This window comes from Saimiri boliviensis, chromosome 3, assembly GCF_048565385.1.
Source record: "Saimiri boliviensis isolate mSaiBol1 chromosome 3, mSaiBol1.pri, whole genome shotgun sequence".
Taxonomy (NCBI): Eukaryota; Metazoa; Chordata; class Mammalia; order Primates; family Cebidae; genus Saimiri; species Saimiri boliviensis.
The window spans coordinates 5,624,464-5,645,067 of record NC_133451.1 but is presented as its reverse complement, the minus strand read 5'-3'; the positions used below and the strand labels follow the sequence as shown (position 1 = coordinate 5,645,067).

Here is a 20,604-nt window from a genome sequence, read left to right as displayed (position 1 = left end):
CCCCCCACCCCCACCCCCACCTCTGCCTCCTCCCCAGGCCTCCCCACACAGAGGGTTGTCCTGTTCAGGGTGGCTCCGTCTTGGTCTCTGGATTGGGAGATGAAGCCACCGCAAGTCCTGATGTCTGAGCCAGAGGCCTGGCTGCCCTTGGGGCAGTCCCGCTGAGGACACCTGAGGCCCCTGCACTGTCCTCTTCCCCCCAGCAGTCTCCCCAGGGACCTTCCTGACCCTCAGTCCCCTCCACTGCCACCTCTTCAGAGGCCCCTGGAGGAGAACCCTTTATAATCCTCACGGGAACCCTGGTTCTAGCTCTGGGGGTTCTTTTGCCTGTGGATGTCCGCTTGGGTTGGTCTGTCTCCCTCAGGCTGTCAGCTCCTGGACGGGGACCTGCTGTTCCCAGCGGGAGCCCAGAGCCCCAGAACCCTGGCTGGGCCGCAGCAGGCGCTCAGGAAATACCCGGAGCGAGGCGGGAGGACGGGAAGAGGTGGAGAGCGGGGAGGGAGGACGGGAGGAAGCGCCGCGCTGGGAAAGGGATCTTGTCCTGGAGGTGGGGCCGCGCTCCAGGACCCCGGGCTCCCCACGAGCGAGCGTCTGGGCTGCGGGCCGGCCGGCAGGTGGCGGTGCGCGCTCGGCGTCGCGGGTGGCGCCGGGGCCGCCGAGTCCCCTCCTCCCGCCGCTCCCTCCCCTCGCCGGCTCCTTTCTCTGCGCTCTCGCTCGCGCTCCCCGGCGCCCTCCCGCTTTCCCGGCCGCGGTCCCCTCGCCTGCGCCGCCCCGCCGCCGGCTCCGCCGCCGCCCCTGGCGACCATGGCGCACCGGGGGCCCCCGCGTGCCCCGAAGGGCCCCGGCCCCGCCGCCCGAGCCCCGAGCCCCGGGGCCCCGCCGCCGCCGCGCTGGCGGCCGCTCCTGCTGCTGCTGCTCCTGCTGGGCGCCTGCGGGGCGGCGGGGCGCTCCCCCGAGCCCGGGCGCCTGGGTCCCCGCGCGCAGCTGACTCGGGTGTCGCGGAGCCCTCCCGCGGGGCGCGCGGAGGCCGGTGGCGGCGAGGACCGGCGGGCGCGCGGCGCGGAGCCCCGCGTCCCGGGTCCGAGTCCCGGTCCCGCTCCGAGTCCCGGCGAGGACGGCGCCCCCGCCGCGGGCAACCGGCGCTGGGAGCGGGCGGCGCCGCTGGCCGGAGCGGCTTCGCGGGCGCAGGTCTCGCTCATCAGCACGTCGTTCGTGCTCAAGGGGGACGCGACGCACAACCAGGCGATGGTGCACTGGACGGGCGAGAACAGCAGCGTAAGTGACCTCCGCGCGCTCGCCGCGGCCCCTGCCCGGGACCCCGCGGGACACCCCGGCGGGACCGCCACGGCCTCCACCCGCGACCACCCCGCGGTCATCCGGGGCGTTCGTGGCGACTTGGGCACTTGGGTCACCTCGGCGGCGCCCCTACTGGCCTCTGGTCACCGGTTACTTGGGGAGAGGTCCTCGGATTCGGGCGCCTGTCTCACCGCGGGCGACATTCCCACAGATTTCGGGATCCTGGGCCACCTCGGGGACTCCCCACTGGCCTCCAGGTCCTGGGTTACCGAGGAGGTCCCTAGAGACTTCGGGAGCCTGCAGGTCCTCGAGGGTCACGCCAGCTCGGTGTTAGCTCCCACACCCCCCAGGCTCCACCGGCTGAGCGTCGCCTTCTGGGATTTTGGGCTTCGGGATCCTCCCCTCCCTGGTCTACCCGGGACTCCGCGGTGGCATCTCCGCAGGCTCCGGGACTTCCCCCAGTCAGCTTGAATCCTATTCTGGGACTCTGGGATTTCTGGGTTGCCCTTCTCCCTGGGGTCCCCTAGTGTGACCCGTAGTTGCCTTGAGCTCCTGCTGCAGGTCGCCCCGCCTGGATGCACGGGGACCTGCGTACCCCACCGGGTTCATCCCCACACTGTGCTTGCACTGCAAACTCCCCACCCTCCCCCCACCTTCCCGGCCACTCTGGCTTTGCTCCAGCTGGAAGTTTGCCACCTCTGCTGGGGACCTCCTGCTCCTCCACCCACAGCCTGGAGCTCCTACCCTTCCCAGATCCTGCCCGCTCTGGCCTTTGGGGGTGACTGCAGGAGGCACAGGACCCTTCAGATTCTTCCCCTGGGAGCTGCCTCAGCCTCACTTCCCACACTCCAGGAAAAGGGCCGAGGGTCACTCTGAGGTCATCCTGGGGCAGCCTGGGGTGGGTCTCTAGTTTTGCAGCTTCCAGAGAAGGCCTGGGGTAGGGAGGTGGCAGCCATGAGTTCCCAGGGGCGGACACTTTTGTATGGGGAGTGAAGATGGGAGGCTTCCCTCATTCCTGTGCCTTGCTGTCTCCTCAGGTCCCCTAGGAACCCCCACCTCTTCTCACTTTACAGAGTCCCGAGGCGGTAGCGCTGGCCCAGGGTTCCTATATGCATGGGCGGTTGCCTGGGCGGTGGGGAGCGCTGGTCTCTGCAGCTAGGAAAGGGCACACTCCTGGCGGCCACTTGCGCTCATCTCTGTCCAGCCTTTCGGGGCTGCCCCAGGCGGCTGTGATTTGTGCTGGAGGAGGGATGAGGTGGGCAGATGAATATGTTGGGGCAGGGGAAGCACTAATTGGATTTAGTCGGCCTGGAGCCCAGCCCCCCCAACCAGCCGGCAGCTATCAGGGTGCAGGTGCCAAGTGTCTGGTCTTGGGTCATTCCTGGCATCTCCAGCCCAACTAGCAGCCCTCGGAGGGCAGAGCTGGCTCCCTGGGCCCAGTGGGCCAGCAGGGGACAGTCAGGGTGCCAACTGGGCTGACTTACGGAAGGTGGCAGGTGCCCCCTCCTTAGAAGAGCCCTGGTAGGGGGTGGGGCTCTCCATCTGCACCTTGAGAGAGGGGTCAGATGCCAGGTGTACCTGTGAACAAGTGGTGTCCGCTGTATCATAAGCTGTAATTCAGGCGGAAAGGTTACCCAGAAACTAAGAGCTCAAAGGACCAAATAAACACGAAAAGTAAATCCTGCAGGGCCAGCAATCTCTAACCCCCACCCCATCTGCCTAGGCAGTCGATCCTGCAGCTTGCCCCGGCCCCTTTGTCATTTAGCTTCCTGGGGAGGGGGTGGAGGAGCCCCACGGCAGGGGGCAGGCTAGCTGTCTTCAGCTGACACCCAGCCTGCCCCCATCCTGACCTCACGGTCTGGGTGTAGGGCAGCTTCCTGGGAGAGCGTTGAGGAGGGAGCTTGGGCCAGCAGGGATGGGCACTGGGGTGGGGGCTATCAGAGGAGCCCACGCATGTGACTTTTCTCCCTGAGGGCGGCAGCTGGGTTGGGTGACTCCTCGGTGACTGGGTGGGCTTGCATCCTCACTGCGGACAGGAGACAGAAAGTCCAAGGAACCAGAGAGGAGCTTTAAGGGATGCATGTCCTCCAGCCAGCGTGAGGCATGGGACAGGGGTGGGGTGCGGCACAGTGGGCATAGCCTGACACTTAGCAAACAATCAGGAAGCAGCAGGCAGCATGCCCTCATTGTGAGTAGTGAGTGTGGGTGTCCATGGGGTCAGATGCTGGACCAGGCATTGGGCTTCACCACCTTCCACTCCTGCCTCCCACACACCCATTCTCCGGACTGGGCAGTTGGGGAACACTTGATCATCCCGCACCTCGGGGAGCAGGTGAGGCTGTAGGAGTTTCATCTTGCCTGAGAAAACTCAGAAGAGGCGAGAAGGCTGTTACCTCGAGCTGATGAAGTAAAACTGCTTTAAAAGAAAAAATCCTTTCCCCAGTTCTTGTTGCATGCGTGTATTGTCTTCTCAGCACACAACGTGTCTTAGACATGTGCTCTGCCCCCTCTAGTTCCATCCTGCAAGCACAGGACTAAGACTTTAGCCAGGATTTGGCAGTGGGTTTCACGTCTGCCTGAAAGCACCATCTTTGAAAGCTACAACCAGACGGAAACTCACAGGGCTGGCTTGCTGAGCAGCCTTCCTGGCGTTGTGTGTCCTTACTTGCTCACTGCCCTCTGCAGATGTCGTCAACATGAACAGAGAGAGTGTTTACTCTACCACATCAGGTGCTCTTCAAAATTAAAAGGAGCATTTGATGAGGGGGATGGACTTTGAAACAAGGCATTTGAGAGCATCCCACAAGAAGGAGTCCCAGGATTTCAGCCCCCGGTGCTGCAGCTCCATGAATACTAGGCGAGTTTTCCTTCCAGCGGCTTGGTTCTGACTGCTCCCATGGAGATAGAGAAGGGGACTTGCTTGAAAGTTCAAACACTGCCTCCCTGTCTGACGTTTAGCTGCAGAAACAAATCGTTATGTGTGAAATTAATGTTTCATTGAAACCAAGAGGTATTGCGTTGTCACGGATGTAGAGTGGGCTGCGCGCACGCGGCTTGGGTTTTGTGTCTCCGGAGCTGCCCTTGGAGGCAGCGGTGCTATTTGAAGGTGGATAAATATTACAGAGTGTGGCTCTCGGCCTCTGGGGTTGCATTTTCATGTTGTCCCTACGGGGATTGTGCTGTGCCCCATCCTGTTCTTAATGTTTCTGGGAAACCGTGGGCTTATTGTGCTTATTTTAAACACAGCTCACCTGGGCTCCTTCCCACAAGGCACTTGATCCTCAACTTTGAAGCGGAATGTATCCTTTGACTTGAACGTGAGCTTCCTGCAGCCAGGTCCAGTTTGTTCACCTCTGTCATTGGTCCCCAAGAGGATCAGCCTCCCCTGCCCTCCCCTCCCCCAATGCCTCCTCCCACCCCGCCTCCTTCCCTCCCCTTTCCTCCTCCTCCTCCTCCTGCCCCTCCTCCTCCCCCTCCCCTCCATCCTCCTTCCCTCCCCCTCCCCTCCCTCTGCCCATTTTTCCAATCTGCTCTGTGCTGCGCCTACATGGTTGGTGGTATCCAAGGGATTTGAATGCAGAGGTGATTCTGAGCAGATCACCCACACCTCTGTTCTGCAGTCTTGATGAACTAGAGCGACACATCAGCAGAGCTTCTGAAACTTAGTTTCTCTGAGTTAAGAGGTCAAGAACCAATGGTCGGTGGCGGCTTCTTCTACTGTAGCACCCATGGCCTTTCTCAAGTGGCGTGAGAATTCCATCATGACATCTGCCAGGTGCCGAGTTCCTTGAGGGCAGGTGGATGCGCTTTCTAGGGCTGCCCGGGCAAAGTGCCACGGACTGTGTGGCTGAAACAACAGATGTATTTTCTCACAGTCCTGGAGGCTGGAAGTCGGAGATCAAGGTATTGTCCAGACTGGTTCCTTCTGAGGCCTCTCTCCTGGGCTTGCAGACGCCACCTGCTCCCGTGTCTCCACGCGGTCTTCCCTCTGCATGTGTCTGTGTCCTCGCTGCTGATCAGGGCTGATTCTAACCACCTCATTTTAACCTAGTTACCTCTTAAAGGCCCTGCTTCCGAATGCAGTCACATTCTGAAGTGCAGGGATTGGGACTTCAACATATGGATTTTGGTCGGGGGGACACAGTGGAGACCCTGATAGCAGGGAAGTGGTCTCAGCTTCCTTTGTATCCCCTGAATTTAGTAGTGGAGCTTAGAGTAGTCTAGTGGGAGATAAGAGATGGACATAAACAGCTGGGCTCTAAGGGGCCGAGTGTCACCCTCCCCTGATAATGCTGATGGGGAAATCAGGGAAGTCTGCATGGAAGAGGTGACATCAAGGCTGGCCTAAAGAATGAGTAGGTGGAGTACATAGGAGATGGAGAACATTCCAGGAAACAACATTCCAGCTTGAGCAAGTTCTGGGGGGTAGGAATTGGAAGGTACGTGTGTGTCATATAAAGTGAAAGTGAATGCATTAGGCAAGGAGACACACCAGAGGATGGAGTTTGGAAAAAAGTCAGCTCTGGATGGACCCCAGATGTGAGGCTGAAGAGTCTGTGCGGCAGGGAGGGGTGGTGGACACCGGAATCAGTGGCGCTTCGGAGGCAGCCTGCCCGGGCCTGTATCCTGGCCCTGCCCCTCTCTGGCTCTGGGATCCAGGGCAAATGGACTACATTCTCTGAACCTCGGTGACCATGCCTTGAAAAGCGGAGAAGTGAAGGCTCACAGGTTTGTGGTGCAGGTGAAGTGAGATCTTCCCCGTAGAATGCTCAGATCAGAGCGGGGCCCGCAGCGGGACCTCAGCGAATGGTATCACGAAACAGCCCTGGAGGCAGCGGGGGGATGGGGCTGCTGAGGGCCGCAGGGCGAGGCATCTGGACAGAGGCTCAGGGAGAAGCTGCTGCCAGTGGGAGGCTTGGGCAGGACCGTGGAGGGGCTGAGGGAGAGGAGAGCGGGTCGGAGAGAGGTGGGTGGCTGGACGCACAGGACGTGGCTGCCCCGGCTCAGCACGCCTCTCTCTGTCCTGAGTGGTGCGGGGCGTCTAGGCTCCAGGCCAGCCTCCAGAGTGCAGAGACCATGTGACTTCTTAAATGAACGGGTTCAAATCCATGACAAAGCTGACCTGTAGCCTTGTATCCGATGCTTGTGGTTTGTGATGTCAACTCCGGTCCACCTTAGAGGACAGCTTGGTGGCTCCAAGCTCGGGGTTTTGCATTTAAGTCTGCGGAACATGCTGTGCGTTACCCTGGAATTCTAGGCCACCATGGTGCGGGCCTCCCTGGGTTTGGGGTACAGGCTGGGTTGGAGGCCGAGATGTGGCCCCTGGTGGCCGAGCTGTGGCTGATTGGCCTGTGGGTGCTGGGCCTCTGTCTCTGTCGTGAAAGCTCATCACCAAGGGTGTCCAGCGGCCACCTGGAGAAAGGCAGACGCAGGCAGAGGTCAAGGGACGTGGTGACCAGGGCCAAGTGCCTGTCACGCTTGCTGTCAGGCGCTGGCTGCTGGCGGTGCAGGCCTGTCTGGGACCCTGGGCCTGGCGGCTGGATGAAGCATGATGAGGGAGCCAGGGACTCCGTGTGGAGAGAGGTGGCGGCGTGTGGGGACATGTGCAGGGCGTGCCCAGTCTCGGGAAGTCTCGGCGTGCAAACCACAGGCTCGCGAGGTGACCCAGGTCTTCTGCCCTCACCCTGGTCACTCACCATTTAGAGCATGGGTTGAGAGCCCACAGCAAGAAGGGGAGGGTGTTGTGCCCAGAACCCTCCGCGTGGCCTCACATTTGCCTCCAAATCAGTCGCTTTAGGGCGAAGGCGAGAAGCAGCCGGCAGACCTCGTTTCATGGGTGCTTACCCGCAGGCTCTGCTGGGTGCGTTGGCAGAAGTCCCCGTCCTGATTCTCCTCTGGGCTGGGAGGATGGGGGCCGTGCTCGCTCTCTCGACTTGGGCCCTGGTTTGGTCATCGTGTTTCAGGTGTCAGCCCGGGGTGCAGAGGAAGGGCCTGGAGCCAGCGGGATGGCTCCTCCTCTTGAAGTGCCTGTGGTCCAAAGTGGGGTGAGGGCAGAGAGCCCCAGGGATGCAATTCACGAGGAGTGAGGTGGGGCCGGTGTTGAGGACAAAGCGGGGCAGGGGAGGCTCGGCTCACCTGGGAAGGGACCACACGGGCCACAGCGGCAGGAGAATGAGGACGACCGACCGGCAAGGCTGGGGAGGCGGGGCCGAGGGGAGCAGCAGGGATCTCTGGGGGTGAGTGGGGCCGGTGGGGGCTGCCCGTAGCTGTTGCCTGCGCTGGGAAGCCGGGGCTCCCTGAGGGGGCTCCTGCCATGCTCTCTCCTGCCTGGGGTCCGAGGGAGGGTGCTGCTCTGGGCGTGCCCGCACAGACCCACTCCCTGGCTTTTGGGACGGGGCGCTGCTTTGATGTGCCTCCTCATCCAGGTCTAGCGGGTGAGACCTTCACTGTGGCTCCCGCACGTGCTGCCCTCTCTGTGCACCCCCTCAAGTACTGCTCTGTTCCTGTCACCTCTGAGGACCCTGGGAGCCTCCCAGACCCACTGCCCCACTCCCTGAAATCACTTCACCTGACCTGAGGTGCCCTGTCCTGTTGGGTCCTTGCCTGCGGGGATGACACTCCTGGGGACTGTGAGCAGGAGGGGTTATGGGCTGGAAGCCGGCTTTGGGCTGGAAGCCCACCCCTCTGGTGCACGGTGGGGAAGTGCAGAGCTCGGGGGGCGGGGGGAGGGGGTGCTGCGCTGTCTTCAGCTGCCCCAAGTGCACGCTCGTGCTGCTCTGGAGGCCCAGTCTCCCCTCACTGGAAGTGCTGAAAAGGAGGCTCAATGTCCATGCAGCAGGGACTTCCAGCTTGGGGTGGGAAGCGGGACCACCAGGGGCCGCCTGAGGGGTCCAGAGTTGTGGTTGTGAGTCCGGACCCCCGCCGGAGCCAGGGCCGCGCTCCATGCCGCTCCTCATGGCCTCTGGCTCTGATCCCTGGGCCCCTCCCCTGCCCTCCAAAACACGGGTGCTGCCTTCCCTCTCCTCCCTGGGGAACCCTGGGTTCTCTACCTGCAGCACTCAGCCAGGCGCTCACCCCTCCCTCCCCATCATGCTGGCCACCCATGTACCCACGCATCCCCAGGCCTCAGTTTCCCCATCTGTAAAATGAGTGCCAGGACCAGACCATCTCCAAGGTCACCACCAACCCTAACATGGCGTGTGTTTAGTACACATTTGCTAATTTGTATTTTATTTATATGAATGGAGACTGAATGAAGAAGAGACTTTGGAGTTCCCAGCCTAAGTACTTCACTGCAGCCCGCTTTTTTTTTTTTTTTTTTTAAAAGAGATGGGGTCTCGCTACGTTACCCAGGCTGGAGTGCAGTGGCTCTTCACAAGTGCAGTCCCACTACTGATCAGCATGGGAGTTTTGACCTGCTCCATTTCTGACCTGGGCAGGTTCACCCCTCCTTAGGCAACCTGGTGGTTCCCTGTTCCCAGGAGGTCACCATATTGATGCCAAACTTAGTACGGACACCCGGTCGGCATAGTGCACCACAGCTCAGAACTCATGGGCTCAAGCGATCCTCCCACCTCAGCCTCCCGAGTGGCTGGGACTACAGGCACGTGCCACTGCGCCCGGCCAGCCGTCTGTTAAGTAATAATGAAGGAGGCAGATTTCCGTGGGAGTTGAGCTTCAAGCATAGCTGGTCTCACCCATGCCTGCTGTTCACTCTTAGATGAGGACTGAACCTCTCGGAGCCTTTTTCCTTGTCTGTCAAACAAGGATCATGGTTTCTGTGTCAGGCCAGTGCTGGGGCTGCAGGCTCCATGAATGGGGGCCTGGCCAGCAGACCCACCAATGTCCTCCTTCGTTTTGTTTTCTGAGAGTGTTGACCTTATTTGCATCTTTACTGTCTTCTTGAAACTAGCCCAAGGCCTGGCTCATGGTAGCTACTGGACTCAGCTATCGACCGAGCTGCTCTGTGCGTCAGGCACTGTCAGGTGCTGAGAATACAGTGAGGGGCGAAGTCAAACTTGGCCCCTGCCCGGGTGAAAAGTTTGGTCTGGACAGGAATCATCCCAGCGAGTTCTAGGTGCTGCATGAATCTGTGCTGGGGAAGTCTGGGAAGATTTCCTGCAGGAGGTGAAGATGGAGCTGCTCTGAAGGATGAGCAGAGTCCCGGGCTGAGGAGGAGGCTGGGATGGTGAGAATATTAAGGCTGAAGGCAAGGCCTGGACCCTGAGCAGCCTGGAGCGCTCCTGGGCAGAGGAGAGACTCCTTCCTTGATCAAGAAGCCTGACTCGAAGGCGTAGACAGCCCTGCTAATAAAGTTGCTGAGCACATTTCACAAATCCACTTTTCCTTTAATAAAGGGCGATTTAATTTGTAGTTGCGTGAAGGTTCCTGAGAGTATTCTAAAGAGGTCATAAATTAGCCTCATTCCTCGGCACGCCCCTCACATGAGAAGGCAGCCCAGCGCTTGTGTGGGTCCCTCAGCCTAGCTGTTGCTTTATTTTATGGTGATTTTTCAGAGTCGGGCTGAGACTCGCTCAGATGAGGTGAGGGAGCGCAGGCTGGAGGGACGGGCAGGTCAGCTGGGAATCAGCTGCAAAGAATCCCTGTGCCTTTTCCGGCGCAGGAAGAAACTGATGCGGGGCTTGTACGTTGCCTCCTTTTCGGGGGCTGCCTTGTCTTTCGTTTTTCAGACTCCAAAGGATGAGTTATTTATGGTTTCTTTCCAATGGCCCACTTTGTCCTTGCTCCTCCCACGTCCCTGGTTCGGGTGGGCGCCCTGTGGATGGCAAGGCAGTGGATGACCCGAGAAGCCCCCTGTGGCCGCAGCTGCTGTTCCTGACCAGCATCCTCTCCTTTTGGAAGCCCAGGGAGCAGAGATCTCCGGCTCTGGCCCCCGGGAGGGTGAGGTCTCCATCGGTAGCATTGGAAAGGTGAAGGCACATGTTCGGCATGGGTTCATGTCCTGCTTTTTCTTGGAAAACCCCGTCTGGGTGTGAGCTTGGATTCTGGGTGTGAGAGAAGGGCAGCCTTTGCGTCTAAGTGGATGGTGGGGATGGGAATGCCCTGTACCGTTCTCCCTGCCCCCGGCAGCTTCCAAGCGCAGACTATCCCTGATCTGCTCTGTGAGGTTGTAAATCACAGGCTCAGGCAGCTTGCTCACTGCCCGCTGAGGGCAGCAGCAAAGCCTGTTCCATTCAGCCTCATGACTCGGGAAGCTTCACGGACTGCCTATGGTGCTTGTCACCTCTATTCTAATTAAGCTCCATTGGTTATTAAAACACGGAATAGGGATGCTTGAGTGAGTGGGGACTCTCCTCGGAAGACTGGAAAAAACTCCAGTGTCCTTTTGACGTGGAAAAGTTCTTTCTGATTTTGCATTTCCGTAGCAGTCAGTTACTGTATTTGCACAGAAAATCACCATCATTTAATTAGTTTCTTCTCACACCAGCTCAAAGATCTTAAAATAACAGCACTCTCCTTCCTTAGTAATTTTCCTGCAAAAGCAGATAATTTCCTGCAGTGCTGAACTCGCCTTCACTCATGCCGAGCACATCTCGTGCATGGCGGCATTTCCCGATGCTCAAAGATAAATGAAGTTCAAATTAAAGAAAGAAAAGAACCAGGCAGAGTGTGGCCGCTTCCATTCAGATCAATTTTAATTCAGAAAGAATTCTTTATGAGGCTTCCTCGCCGTGCATATTTCTGAAGCATCAGAAGTGGTGATAGCATCTCCCAGGCCTCAGCCGGGGAGATCCGGCGGTTAGGATCACCTCGCAGCTTCTGCTTCTGATGTAATTTTACTTTATAATAATAACAATCCCTCACTATTTACATAGCACTCCTGATTAGTAATAATAAAGTTAATAATCACAGCCCCCATCTAGGTGCTGGATGCCATGTCAGGGACGTCACACCCACTGTCTCATTTGCTCCTGGAGAGAGACCTACTCAGTCGATACCATGATTATATGCATTTTTCAGTGGTAGAAAAATTAGGTTCGGCGTGGCGGGAGGATTTGCCCCCCGTTACACAGCTATCGAGGATCTGAGATGTGCTTTGATTTCCTTCACTGTTGTCTGAGTTCTTTTTAAAATTCTTTTTTCTTTATGACTATTTGTAAGATTGTGGTAAAACATAGGTAACGTAAATGTACGGTTTTAATGCTTTTGAAGTCTGTGGTTCTGGGGCATTAAATGCATTCACACTGTTGTGCAGCTGTTACCATCATTATCCTCCAGGACATTCTCATCTTCCCAAACTGAAACTCCGCCCCTCTGAAACACCAACCTGCGTCACCCCTCCCCCAGCCCCGGCACTCACAGTCTGCTTTCTGTCTCCATGAAGCTGACTGCTCTCACAACCTCATAGAGGTGGGACTGTACACATTTGTCATTTTGCGTCTGGTGTATTTCACTCAGCATCATGTCTTCCAGGTTCGTCCACGCTGCAGCAGGTGTCAGAATGTCCTTCCTTTTTTATGGCTGAGTAATAGTCCACTGTATGGATAGAACACATCGTTTCTTTACGCATCTGCGGATGGACATCTGGGTTCTTTCCACCTTTTTGCTAGTGTGAATTAGGCTGCTGTGAACATGGATATGCAGATGCCTTTTTTTGGGTCCCTGCTTTGAGTCCTTTTGGGTAAATGCCCAGAAGTGGGATTGCTATCATATGGTTGTTATCATATGGTAATGCTATGTCAATTTGTTTTTCTTCTTGAGACCGGGTTTGATTGGTTGCCCAGGCTGGAGTGCAATGGTTCGGTCACAGCTCACTGTAGCCTCAACCTCCTCGCTTAAGTGATTCTCTCACCTCAGTCTCCCAAATAGCTGGGACTACAGGTGCACGCTGCCACATCTGGCTAATTTTTGTGTGTTTTTTTTTTTAGTAGAGATGGGGTTTTGCTGTATTGCCCAGGCTGGTCTTGAACTCCTGAGCTCAAGCGATCCACTCACCTCAGCTTCTAAAAATGTTGTGATTATAGGCGTGAGCCACCATGCCTGGCTTGTGTTTTTGATCAAGCCTGAGGTTTTAACTACAGCAGAAATCACTCTCATGGCTGGCTTGTGTTTTACTCACTTGCTGGTCAGTAGCACCCCCAAGGAAATGCACAGGAAGAGAAACACGCGTGGCGTTCGGACGATCCCGTGCCTAGAAGGGACACAGCGGCAAGGCTGTGTCATGGGAGTCACTTTTCTCTGTTCTGTTCTCATAGACTCTGAATTCTGCCACTTGTGACCCAACGAGGGGGTTTCTGTCTGAGCCCAGGAAATCCAGATCCGTCGGCCTTAGGAAGTCAGAAATAGGCGGGTCTGGTGCCAGGCCCAGGGTGGAAAGGAAGCCATTCCAGGAGGCATTGCTCAGCCTGCCGAGCTTGCTGAGGGTAACAGTTTGTGTTCCAAGTTCAAGCCCATTTCTCCTCCTCCTCTGCTTTTAGGCACTTTTCCCAACTGACTACCTCACTGACCAGTTAAGTAATTCCATTTTCACTCTGTAAAAATAAAGCACTCAATAAAAACCCTATGTTTTTCTCAATTTATTCCCATCGATACCACTTAACTCCAGCCAAGTTTATTTTCTGATTTTTCATTTGACCATCAAATCAGCCTCTGGGCATCCCCTTTGAGTGCTGCCGCAGCTATGATGTCAGGCAGCTGCTGTGTGCCTGGCTCTGCGTTAGGTTCCTTGGGTGGAACAAGGGACACACACCCAGGGGTTATCTGGCTTTGGGGACCCCAAACTGGCACAGGGGTTCATAGTTCTCCCTGTGCTGTGACTCCTGCCCACCCCAATCCTGGAGAAGCTCCTGAAACTTTCTCAGAATGGGGATTTTATCATGAGCATAAACAAAGTATAGATCCACAGGAACACAATTCCATGGCAACGAAGTCATCAGAATACTGAAACTATGGTCTCCAGTGACACCTCTGCAACAACTAGCAGCAGGTGTGGTGATTTCCGTAGTTTTGAAGTTGTGCTGAGTGTATAAACAGTATTTTGAGATCAATAACAACTGTGACCTGGCCTTGGAGATATCTGTGATTTCTGTTGGTGACACCAGGTATGTCACCAACAGACATAGCTGGGTGCCACCAACAGGTGATGATACAATTGTGACTTGTCGCCTACTTCATAATGGAAGGAAATGCCCAATTTCAGCTGGGGCTGGTTGAAAATAAAGAGGTCATTGTTTCTCCATCCGAGTTCATGGGTCCCTGAAGAAAGAGCAAGCAGAGAGAATCAGGAGCATGTGGAAATAACGCCGTGAGGCCGGCCTCGGTGGCTCACGCCTGTAATCCCAGCACTTTGGGAGGCTGAGGCGGGTGGATCACCTGAGGTCAGGAAGTTCGAAACCAGCCTGGCCAACCGAGTGAAACCCCTGCTCTACTAAAAATACAAACAAATGTAGCCGGATGTGGTGGTGCACACCTGTAATCCCAGCTACTTGGGAGGCCGAGGCAGGAGAATCGCTTGAACCTGGGAGGTGGAGGTTGCAGTGAGCTGAGATGGCACCATTGCACTCCAGCCTGGGTGACAGAGCGAGGCTCCATCTCTAAATAAATAATTAAAAAAGAAAAAAGAAATAAGAGCTAATGCCATGTGAGGTAGGACTCGGCTGGAGGGATGAGATGGGGACGGACGGACCCCATGGGAATGATGCGTCCCTCCCTGGCCCTGTCCCCTCTGCCCTGCCCCAGTGTCCCCGTCTTTCCCAGTCCTCCTCTCTAGTCTCCTTCAGCCCACTAAGGGTGTGGAGTCCAGGGGCACAGGGGCTTCATTCTGTTTCATTCTGTGTTGTTCCCCATGGCCTGGTGCTTAGCAGATGCTCAGTAAACACTGGGGAGTTCTGAAAGGAGGAGCTGGGGAGAGGTCACGCGGATCCTGAAGCTCAGAGGCCCAGCTTCCCTGCTGGGGAAGCTGGGGAATTAGAGTCCCTCTGTCCTGGCAGAGCTGGTGAGGGAGGAGCTGGGCTCCCTGGCCTGATGCCAGCTCCTCGAGTAACCTGGGAAGCTCTTTAACATGCTAATTAATCTCTTCCCTGTGGGGTGGGGATGACGGCACATATCTGCGGAGAAGAGAGCTGGCTGCCAGAGAGACAGAGAGATTTGTTTCTTGCCCGAGAGGCGTCCTGGGCAGAGGGAAAGCGGTCTAGCAGCCTCTGACTCATGCCCGTGGCTGTGCAGCCAGGCCCTGGTGATGCCCACGCCTCTCTGGTCGGGCCACTGGGTCAGCCAGGAGCCAGGGTGCTCCGTGGTGGGAAAACACCCATTCTCAAGTGAAGTTAGGGCATTTAAATAGCATCCTTGATGATCCCAGCCTCATCTCACCCAGCAAAACAAAACAAAACAAGACAAAACAAGAAACCCACGAGATGGGTTCACTCCGCTTTCCATGAAGACAGATGACTTGGGGTAGGTTGACCCATGGGAGGGCTTGCCAAAGGAGGGCAGGTTTGGAGAAACCCAGGCTTCTGGCGGAAATGCACCACCCACCTGCCCACCCCTCATCCATCTAGCTACGCCAGCACTGGGCTCAGCCTCCTGTCTGGGCCAGCTTCAGAGGAATCACCAGGTTCTGAGATCCTGGTGGGCAGTGGGGGGCACTTTCTATGGAGGGAGCCCCCAAAATGGCCTTCGTCCACGTGTGGGGCCTCGCTTTTCATTCTGTGTCCGTGAATGCCTTTTCTTCCAATTCCCATCAACACGTCCCTCTGGGGAAGGCTGGAGGTGCAGCGCGGAGCCCCGAGCCCGGGCTGGGAAGGCTTGCTGCCCCGCCGAGCCCCTCCCGCCCACACAGCCTGGGCCGGAGCCGAGGTGAGTCACCGGCTGCTGTCTGCGTTCACCCCGCGCCTGGCCAGGACCCAGCTGCTGGGCTGGAGTGTGGCAGCCACCGTGGCCAGACAGTCTGAGCTCCTGGAGGCAGGCGGGTTCAGTGGGCTGCGCCCAGCTCTGAGCTGAGGCCGGTTCCCCGCTGTCCCTCCTCCACACCCGGGTTGGCAGGACCCCTCCCCACTGAGCTGAAGGTGCGGGACGGAGGGAGGCCACTGAGCCCTGTGGGACGAGCTTCTCCAGTGCCAGGGAAGACAGCGCTGTCGCCCCTCGTCATAACGTGTCTTCTTTCTCGGGGGGGGGGGATTTCGTGTGGTTCCCGTGTCTTCCCATTTCCTGAATAGTTTGCTAAAGTGGAACAAAGCCCGGCGTATTTCATGAAACATTCAGCTCCTCCAGTTCACTTGGAAAGAAAGTATTTCTCGTTGACATCTGGTTTTTCACAAGTTTCCTGATCTGAATTATTGCCTGGAATGCTCACTTCTTAAGATCAAGTCGGAATTTCTTTCCATCTCACCGGAGGCTGAGTGCAGGGCCAGGCTGGCCAGTGACGAGGAAATCCGAAACTTCTGGGACTTGGCCGGGGCGGGGAGGGAGCTTTCGGGCAGCTTCTCCCAGGATCCCACCTCCCGTGTCTCTTGGCCCCAGGTGGAAGCCAGCCTGGCCCAGGAAGGCAAAGACCGGCTGGGGACACCGAGGTGACCCCCAGCTGCCTCCCTGGCCTCCTCACCGCCCAGGACGTGCAGAAGGGGGTTGGTGCTGGTCACCTTGGCTTCTGAGCTGGGGCAGGTGGGGGTCGGAGGCCATCCATGGGGCATGTCGGGACAGGACACGCGTTGCCCCCAGCCCTCCAGCCCCCACAGGGTTCCTGCTTCCTATGGCATTTCCAAATGGCCTCCGGTGGATGCTGTGGGCTGAAGACGCTGGGGATTATTGGCAGGCAGTGGCTTGGCAGGGTGTTGGGGGAGGCAGGGCTGGTCTTCTGGCCTCTGCCCTTTCTTTCTCTGCCGACACATTTCCTAAGGCCCCCTGTGTGCCAGACTGTGCTAGGCACGCTGGACAGACTAGTGAAAGATCCGCTCTGTAAACCCCGGCAGCCGCAGGCAGGGATGACCATGGCTGTTTTGCGGGCACGGGGCTGCAGCCCCAGCCTCTGCCTGCCCCGGCCCCAGTCCCTGCAGGACCCCAGGGCTTCACGCTCCTCGGCCATAGTTGTGGCTTCCTCAGCCCTCCCTTGCACAGGGTCCCCTGGTCCCCAAGTTTTTATGGGGATGCACGGCCTTGTCTCTTGTTCACCAGGCATCCTCTCTCTAGTCCCATAGGGGAGCCCACAGAGAGCCACCTCTGCCCCAGGCCCCGGGCCGAGTCTTCTGAGCACAGAGAGGGACTCGGAGAGGCTTCGCGACCCGTTTGGGATGCCAGCCTGGTCTGTGTGCTGCCGGCCTGGCTCACCTAGCCCTGGCCCGGGGTTGGCAGTGTGTGGAGGGCCCCACCTTTCCAGCAGACTCCAGGGGCCCCTGCCTGCCTCTGTCACCCCCCGACCACACTTCCACCCTCCGCGGAGGCAGCCCCTCTGCTCTGCTGCCCCCTGGCCCCACGTGGCCCCGCAAACTGTGGACCTCGTGGAGTGTCGTCTTTCTCTTCCCTAGGAGGGAAAGGGGACTGACCTGGTGGTGTCGTAGGTGAGAGCACATCACATGTGGAGGGCTCGGCCTGGGCAGCCAGCGTCTGCTCAGATGCCCCCTCCTCAGCTGGCTCTGTCACCCCGTCCTTCTGGGCCTGAGAACATCCCCTGTGTCTCATCTCCGAGGACTTGATGCTGCGCCCTCACCCTGGGCCTGGCTTCCCTTCGTATCTTTGTATCCTGGGGCTCTGACTCCATCCCAGCTTCTGGGTGGCCTGGCCCATCCTGGGGTCTTGAGACACTTGTGGTCTCTGGAGTGAGAGGACTTGGGGGGGGCTGTGCAGAGAGCCAGGCCAGGGGCCCCTCTCTTTAGGAGGCTCCCAGCCTCCCCTGCTGCAAGCGGCCCCTGCCAGGACCCCAGCGTGAGGCTGGCTTCTGGGGCCCGCTCTGCGGTGCGGAAGCCTGTCCCCTCGTAGACGGTTTTGGGTGGGCTTGGCCCCTTCCTGGTCTGAAGTGCAGGTGCTGACCTTCAGATTTTGAGATCACTTCCAAGCTGGTTTTTCTTGTCTTCTCACTCACCTGCGTGCTGTAGGGTCTGGTTTTCAGTATGGTCAGAGCAGGAAAGAAGACCAGGCAGGACCCGCTGACCAACTGATCCACGAGTGTTTGTTGACATCTGCTGGGCTTTGGCACAAATTCCTGTTTGCCCCAGAGAGCATTTCGGGAGGTGCTCTTGGAGCGGCTGATGCATTTAGCAGTGAGCTATGGCTCTGGGCCAGACCCTCTGCCAGGGGGTGGGGTGATGTCCGTGGCTGGGACCAAGCATGGTCCACGTCCTTGCGGGGTTACAGCCCACTGGGGCGGGGGCAGATGGTGACCTGGGGGTCCCAGGGCAGGAGCCGATGGGGAGATGCTCTGAAGGATGCATGTGTGATGGGGGTCTCTAACTGGGGGGGCACCAGAGAGGGTCTCTTGGAGGAGAAGGTGGCATTCCCCAGAGAAGGACGTCATCAGCCTTGTGCAGGACCGGGTGGGTGGGGGCATCTGTGGATAATGTGAAGGCTGGGCCCCTGGTCATCTGCACCTACCTGTTCACTTCCTCTGTGTGCTGAGGGCTGGGCTTTCTACCCTTGACCTTTGTTATTACCGCCATTATTTAAAATGGAGGTGGGGCTTCTCTGCTGCCCAGGCTGGAGTTCACTGCTGCAATCATAGCTCACCGCAGCCGCCAGCTCCTGGGCTCATGCCCTCCCCCTGCCTTGGCCTTCCGAGTAACCAGGACTATAGGCATGCACCACCACACCCGGCTAGTTTTTAATTTTTTTGTAGAGATGAGATCTCGCTATGTTGCCCAGGCAGGTATTGAACTCTTGGGCTCAAGGGATCCATTCATCTTGGCCTCGCAAAGTGCTGGGATTACAGGTGTGAGCCACCATGCCCAGCTCAAATGCTTGACCTTGATGCAGTGCCCATAATGGTTGGGTGCAGGTGGCTGGTTGGTGACCATGCCAACTCTGCTGCTAACGGCTGCCTGGCCTGGGCCCACTGCCTGTGCTCTCTGAGTCATGTCCTCCCCTGTAAAATGCAGGCGTGTGTGCCCACCTGTGATACAGTGAGGGCAAAAGTGCTGGGCACCCAGCTTGCACCAGCCAACACCCACTTCTCTTGTTCCAGGAAGGAGACCCAGGCACCCATCACCTACCAACCCCCAGCAGTCATTCCCAAGCCCCCAGCAAGAGAAGATTTTGGGGGAGGCAGGTGGTGGGTGGTCAGCCATCTGCCAAAACCTCGGTGACCACAGGGCTCTGCTGGGAGTGGAGCTGTGACCTGGCCTGGGTGGGGCGGGCCCAGCCCCCCTGCGCCTTGGAACGCCTGAGGGTTTGTCGTCAGGGCTGAGTCATGGCCACAAAGTCACTTGTGGGAGGAATTTTTGCATTTCTGCATTTTTAAAATAAGTCAATAAATTCTGACTTTGCGTCCTCATTCTACTGCAGGAAGCAAAAATTTCCCTTACACCTTCGTGCCTGGAGAAATTGGGAAGAGCTTCCCAGAGATGGCGGGAGGAGCGGGAGAGCGGGAGGGAGGTGGGGAGGCAGGGAGGCTCTGCCAGGGCACAGGCCAGACTGCAGCAGAGTTCTCTGCTGCAAGAGGAGCCAGGAGGGAGCATCCAGGGGGTGGGGCAGGCGGTGGCGTTGGGACAGTCACCCCCTAACGTTTGTCAGGACGCCATTTATTTATTTATTTGAGACAGAGTCTCACTCTGCCACCCATGCTGGAGTGTGGTGGCGTGATCTTGGCTCACTGCAACCTCTACCTCCCGGGATCAAGCAATTCTCCAGCTTTAGCCTCCCGAGAAGCATTACTGGCGCCCACCACTACACTCGGCTCAGTTTTATATTTTTAGTAGAGACAGGGTTTTACCCTGTTGGCCAGGCTGAGCTTGAACTCCTGACCTCAAGTGATCCACCTGCCTCGGACTCCCGAAGTGCTGGGATGACAGTCGTGAGCCGCTGCACCCAGCCTAGGATGCCTTTTAAAGACAGATCGTCCACATGAAATTCCATCAAGGACATACAGGCCATTAGGAAGGAAGCAGGTGTGACAAGCTGGGGACCCCTGTGAGAGGAGGGATGGGAGCAAGTCTCACTCTGTTGGCTAATCCCTCATCCTTTTACTCTCTCCCCACCTGGAGGAAATGCCGTAGGTTTTTTTGAAGCGGTAGAAGGAGATCGTGAATGTTAGCTGGTGTCTGTTTTCTGCATAATTCTATCAGGAATGTTCCCAGTCATCTGTGTGGCTAAATCCCCTTTGGTGGCCTGAATTTCTGTGGCTGCCCCGCCCCAGGTTCCTGTTGATCCAGAGGATGGGGAGAGGAATTCTTCTGAAAAGAAAAGATGGGAGCGGAGTGCGGGAGGGCTGTCGGGAGGTCTTTCCAGGCCTCCGCCTTTGGAAGCTGCCTCCTCTCACCTGGCCCTCGGGGGTTTCCCCTCTCTTCCCAGACCCTGCAGGATTTTAGCCCACACTGCACAGGTCGGCATGTGGTTGTGCACTGGCGGGGTGGGCAGCTTTGCCCGGTTGGTTTAAAGTTACCGGAGGGTGGGAAACATGTTCCCGTTTCCTGTCTCTGCCTTTGCATCTCCTGCCATCCTGGGCACAAAAGGATGTTTTAAGCAGAACTCTTGGTGACAGGTTACAGAAACCCCATTCCAACTAGCCTGAGTGAAAAACAGGAATTCCTAAGCTCACGGAACCAGGGTGTCCAGGGGGCTCGCTTCAGGCATGGCTTGCTCCAGGTGTTCTAACATAGAAAACAGGCTTGGTTCCTTGGTCTGGCTCCATCTCTGGATTCTGTTTTCACTGCATATTGGTTTCCTTCTCAGGCAGCCCTCCCAGGTCTTGGTCCTTGGGAAACAGGCTAAAGAGAGCTGCTGTTTGTCCCCGTTCCTAAGGGAAGCCAGAGTTGAGGCTCCCTGGCCTGCTTGAGTCACGTACGCCCCCAAACCCATCCTGTTGGCCATGGAGCTGAGGCACTTTGATTGCCTGGCTAGGCCCACACACCCAACCACTGAGCCATGAAGATGGAGCCTGAGCGGGAGGAGTTTGGTCTCCAAGTGAAGATCATTTGTTACTGGAAGAAGAGAGTACGGGTTCTGGGCAGGAGCGCACGGCGGGCGGGGTGAGGAGCTGGAAGAGAGGTTAGCTGCAGTCTTGAACCTTTGCTGGCCTTGTCTTCAGGGAGTCACCTATTCACCTGGGGAGAACAACCCGGGGCCGCTGGACAATGCCGTCTCCACCTTCTGCGGCCTGGGTCATCAGAGGTGTCAGCTGTGGGCGGTGTGACTTCTACTGGAGAA

At 57.6% G+C, this 20,604-nt stretch overlaps 1 protein-coding gene across 7 annotated transcripts in view; it reads left to right on the top strand.

Moving 5' to 3' along the window:
• Positions 1 to 705: 705 nt before the first annotated feature.
• SORCS2 (sortilin related VPS10 domain containing receptor 2) overlaps positions 706 to 20,604 on the top strand; it is a 556,267-nt gene continuing 536,368 nt past the window's right edge. For 5 of the 7 annotated variants that reach the window (XM_074395857.1, XM_074395856.1, XM_074395854.1 and 2 more), the window contains exon 1: positions 706 to 1,275. In XM_074395857.1, coding sequence (XP_074251958.1) covers positions 805 to 1,275 — 471 coding nt within the window. In that variant the 5' untranslated portion in view covers positions 706 to 804. The remainder of the gene's footprint in view (positions 1,276 to 20,604) is intronic. The other 2 variants (XM_074395860.1, XM_074395859.1) reach the window with 1 other exon arrangement.